At 38.9% G+C, this 3,076-nt stretch overlaps 1 protein-coding gene across 1 annotated transcript; it reads left to right on the forward strand.

Moving 5' to 3' along the window:
• Positions 1-1,539: 1,539 nt before the first annotated feature.
• On the forward strand, positions 1,540-2,661 carry LOC112736755 (uncharacterized). Its single transcript, XM_025786380.1, has 2 exons — positions 1,540-1,906; positions 1,985-2,661. Exons 1-2 carry the CDS (start codon positions 1,540-1,542, stop codon positions 2,659-2,661), a joined length of 1,044 nt encoding a protein of 347 aa, XP_025642165.1.
• Positions 2,662-3,076: the final 415 nt, after the last annotated feature.

A 3,076-nucleotide genomic window follows, 5' to 3' on the forward strand; every position in this document is an offset into this window, starting at 1 on the left:
ATCTCAGATCAAGAATGAAACAGAATTCCTTCAATTCTCAATCCAAGATTCAAAACAAAGAGAAAGAGTGCAGAAGTAAGAACAAAGAAAAAGAAAAACTCAGATCTAATCCAAATTCCCAAATTCAAGTGAAAACTAAAAATGAGCTAAAAGTCAAACTAAAAATATCCAAAAAAAAGGTCCTTCCTAAATCAAACTCTAAGCTATTTATACACTCTCTTCCATTGATCTTCAAGCCTTGAATTGGGCTTTTGGCCTTGCTGAGATTGGGTCGAAGATGGCTCCAATTGATTGCTCTTGATCTTGAGAAGAGATCTGTGTGAGAATTGGATGCTGGTGCTTCAAGTTTGAGTCAACATTTGAAGGCCAACGTTGACTCAAACGTCTTGTAGAAATAACCAGCAAAAAGAGGAAACTGCAGCTATCACTGGCGTTTGACCCAACGTTGGAGGGCCAACATCCGCCGATCCACGCGTACGCGTACCGTGCGCTTCCGCGCACACTGCCAAAAATGCTTATCCATGCGTACGTGCACTGTGCGCTTGCACGTGGATGCATGAATTCCATTTTCCAGTTTAAACCAGGGATGGGTGATGTTGGCTTCAGCGTTGGACCTCCAACGTTCCCTCCAACATTGGCACTATTGCGCGTACGCGTACTGTGCACTTAAGCATGCATTGATTTTTTTTCCACGCACGCATACGCGGCATTGGTGCGTGCGCGCCGATTCCACTTTTTCCAATTCCAATTCCGATTTTGAGGTAGCGTTTGAGGTTACGTTGGACCCCCCCCAACATTCGCTTGTGGTGTGTACGCGTACCATGCGCCTCCCCGCACATGAGCTAAAAATACACGTTTGTGCGTACGCGTGCTGTACGCTTCCGCACGGATGCCAAAATCTGCTGTTTGTGCACGTACGCAGCATGTACGCGTACGCGTAGCTCAAAATTTCTTTGACCCAGAATTGATCATTTTCTCACCATGTTGGGGTTAACGTTGGACCCCCAACGCCATCCCAAACGTGAGCTTCAGCAAATTTATGTTCTGTTTCTCTTCTCCAAGTCTCTTTTCTTCAACCTTCCTCCATGCCTTTCTTTACCTGTTATCTACCAACAAATGCATCAAAGCTATGCTAAAATCATAAGACTTCTAATCATCCTCAGCATATAAGTAATCATAGCATAAAACCTCATGAAATTGCATCAAATTACTCATGGTTGAATGAATACAGACAGACATGTATTTCTACCCAAATGGCTTACTTATAACTCAAGAAAGTGCATAAAACCTAATGAAAACAAAGAAAAAGGCTAGTAAAACTAGCCTAAGATGCCTTGGCATCAAGGCAATCCAAAAAAAAAAAGCAAAAACCATTATTCCTCCTATGTTTGCACCAAGAACAACTCCGGGAAGTCAACCAAGTCTGGAAAGCGTGTTTCAAAACAAAGAGGCACTTCATGAAGTTGATAAGCGAGTGGTTAGATGGCTTTTGGATTGTAGGATTCCTTTCAATGCAGTTATGTCACCCTTTTTCAAGATATGTTGGATGGTGTTGCTGGCATTGGGCCTGGTTATAAAGGTCCTTCTTATGATACATTGAGGGTTAACTTATTAACCAATCTCAAAAGGGAGTGTCAAATGGTTGTTGATAGCTATAGGTCTGCTTGGAGAGATACTGGATGTACTCTCATGGCTGATGGTTGGACAGATCAAAGGCAAAGAACCTTGATTAATTTTTTGGTTTATTGTTCAAAAGGGTTGTGCTTTGTGAAATCTATAGATGCCTCAAGTATGGTTAAAAATGCTTCAAGCTTGTGTGACTTGTTTTCAGAGGTGATTGAATGGATTGGACCTGATAATATTGTTCATGTAGTGACAGATAATGCCAGGAATTATGTTGCTGCTGGTAGGCTTATTAATAAAAAATTTGAAAATATTCACTAGTCATCTTGTGCTACTCATTGCTTGAATCTTATTCTAAAAGATATAAGCATCATGCCACATATTTCTAACCTTGCAACACGTGCTTCGAAGATTACCGTGTTTATGTATAATCATACAATGTTCTTGTCTTGGCTAAGACAAAGAACTGATTGGAGGGAGATTGTTCGTCCAGGTGCAACTCATTTTTCCTCTATCTTCCTCACATTGATGAGTATCTTTGAGCGCAAATCGGATTTACAATCATTGGTTGTTGATACACACTTTACCGGACACAAATTAGGAAGGAATGCTAATGGTAGAGCTGTAAGTGCAATTATCTTAGACAATAAATTTTGGGATGATTGTTTTACTGCATGCCAAATTGTGAGTCCGTTGATTAAATTGCTGAGGTTGGTAGATGCCGATGATAAACCATCATTGGAAATTGTTTATGAAGGCATGCTGAGGTCAGAAAATGGAATCAAAGAAATGTTCAAGCATAGGAAGACTGCATATCAACCTTACACAGAGATTATCAACTCAAGATGGGACAAACACTTGAAAAAAAGTCTTCACGCAGTAGCTTATTTCTTGAATCCTGCTTGCTTTTTTTCTAAAAATTATAGAGAAGCACCTGATGACATGCGAGCTTTACTTGATCTTGTTACATTGCATTGCAAGGTTAATAATTTAGATTCAGTTGAGGCAATAAAAGAAATACACTTATATAGAGATTGAAAGGAAAGCTTTGATAGGCCTGAAGCTATTCCAGCTGCAAAAAAGACTTCAACCTGGTAATAATATCTATTTGATAATAAGCTTTAGTTATTTACTTATTTTATGTTTTGGTTTCCTTAATTTGATAACTAATACTTGAGATATGGGATTGTAACTTATAGATGAATGGTGGAGGTTATTTGGTAGTTCTGCTCCATGTTTACAAAACATGGCAGTTCGCATTCTTAGCCAAGCATCTGCTTCTTCAGGGTGTGAAAGGAAATGGAGTCTTTTTGATCAAATTTATACAACAAGAAGGAATAGATTGGAGCATGATAGGCTAAGTGATATTGTGTATGTTACATATAATTTGCATCTTAAATCCAGGTAATATATATTTCATCCTTTCATTTCATATCATTAGATTTTGTATAGT

The sequence above is a fragment of the Arachis hypogaea genome, chromosome 1 (assembly GCF_003086295.3).
Source record: "Arachis hypogaea cultivar Tifrunner chromosome 1, arahy.Tifrunner.gnm2.J5K5, whole genome shotgun sequence".
Taxonomy (NCBI): Eukaryota; Viridiplantae; Streptophyta; class Magnoliopsida; order Fabales; family Fabaceae; genus Arachis; species Arachis hypogaea.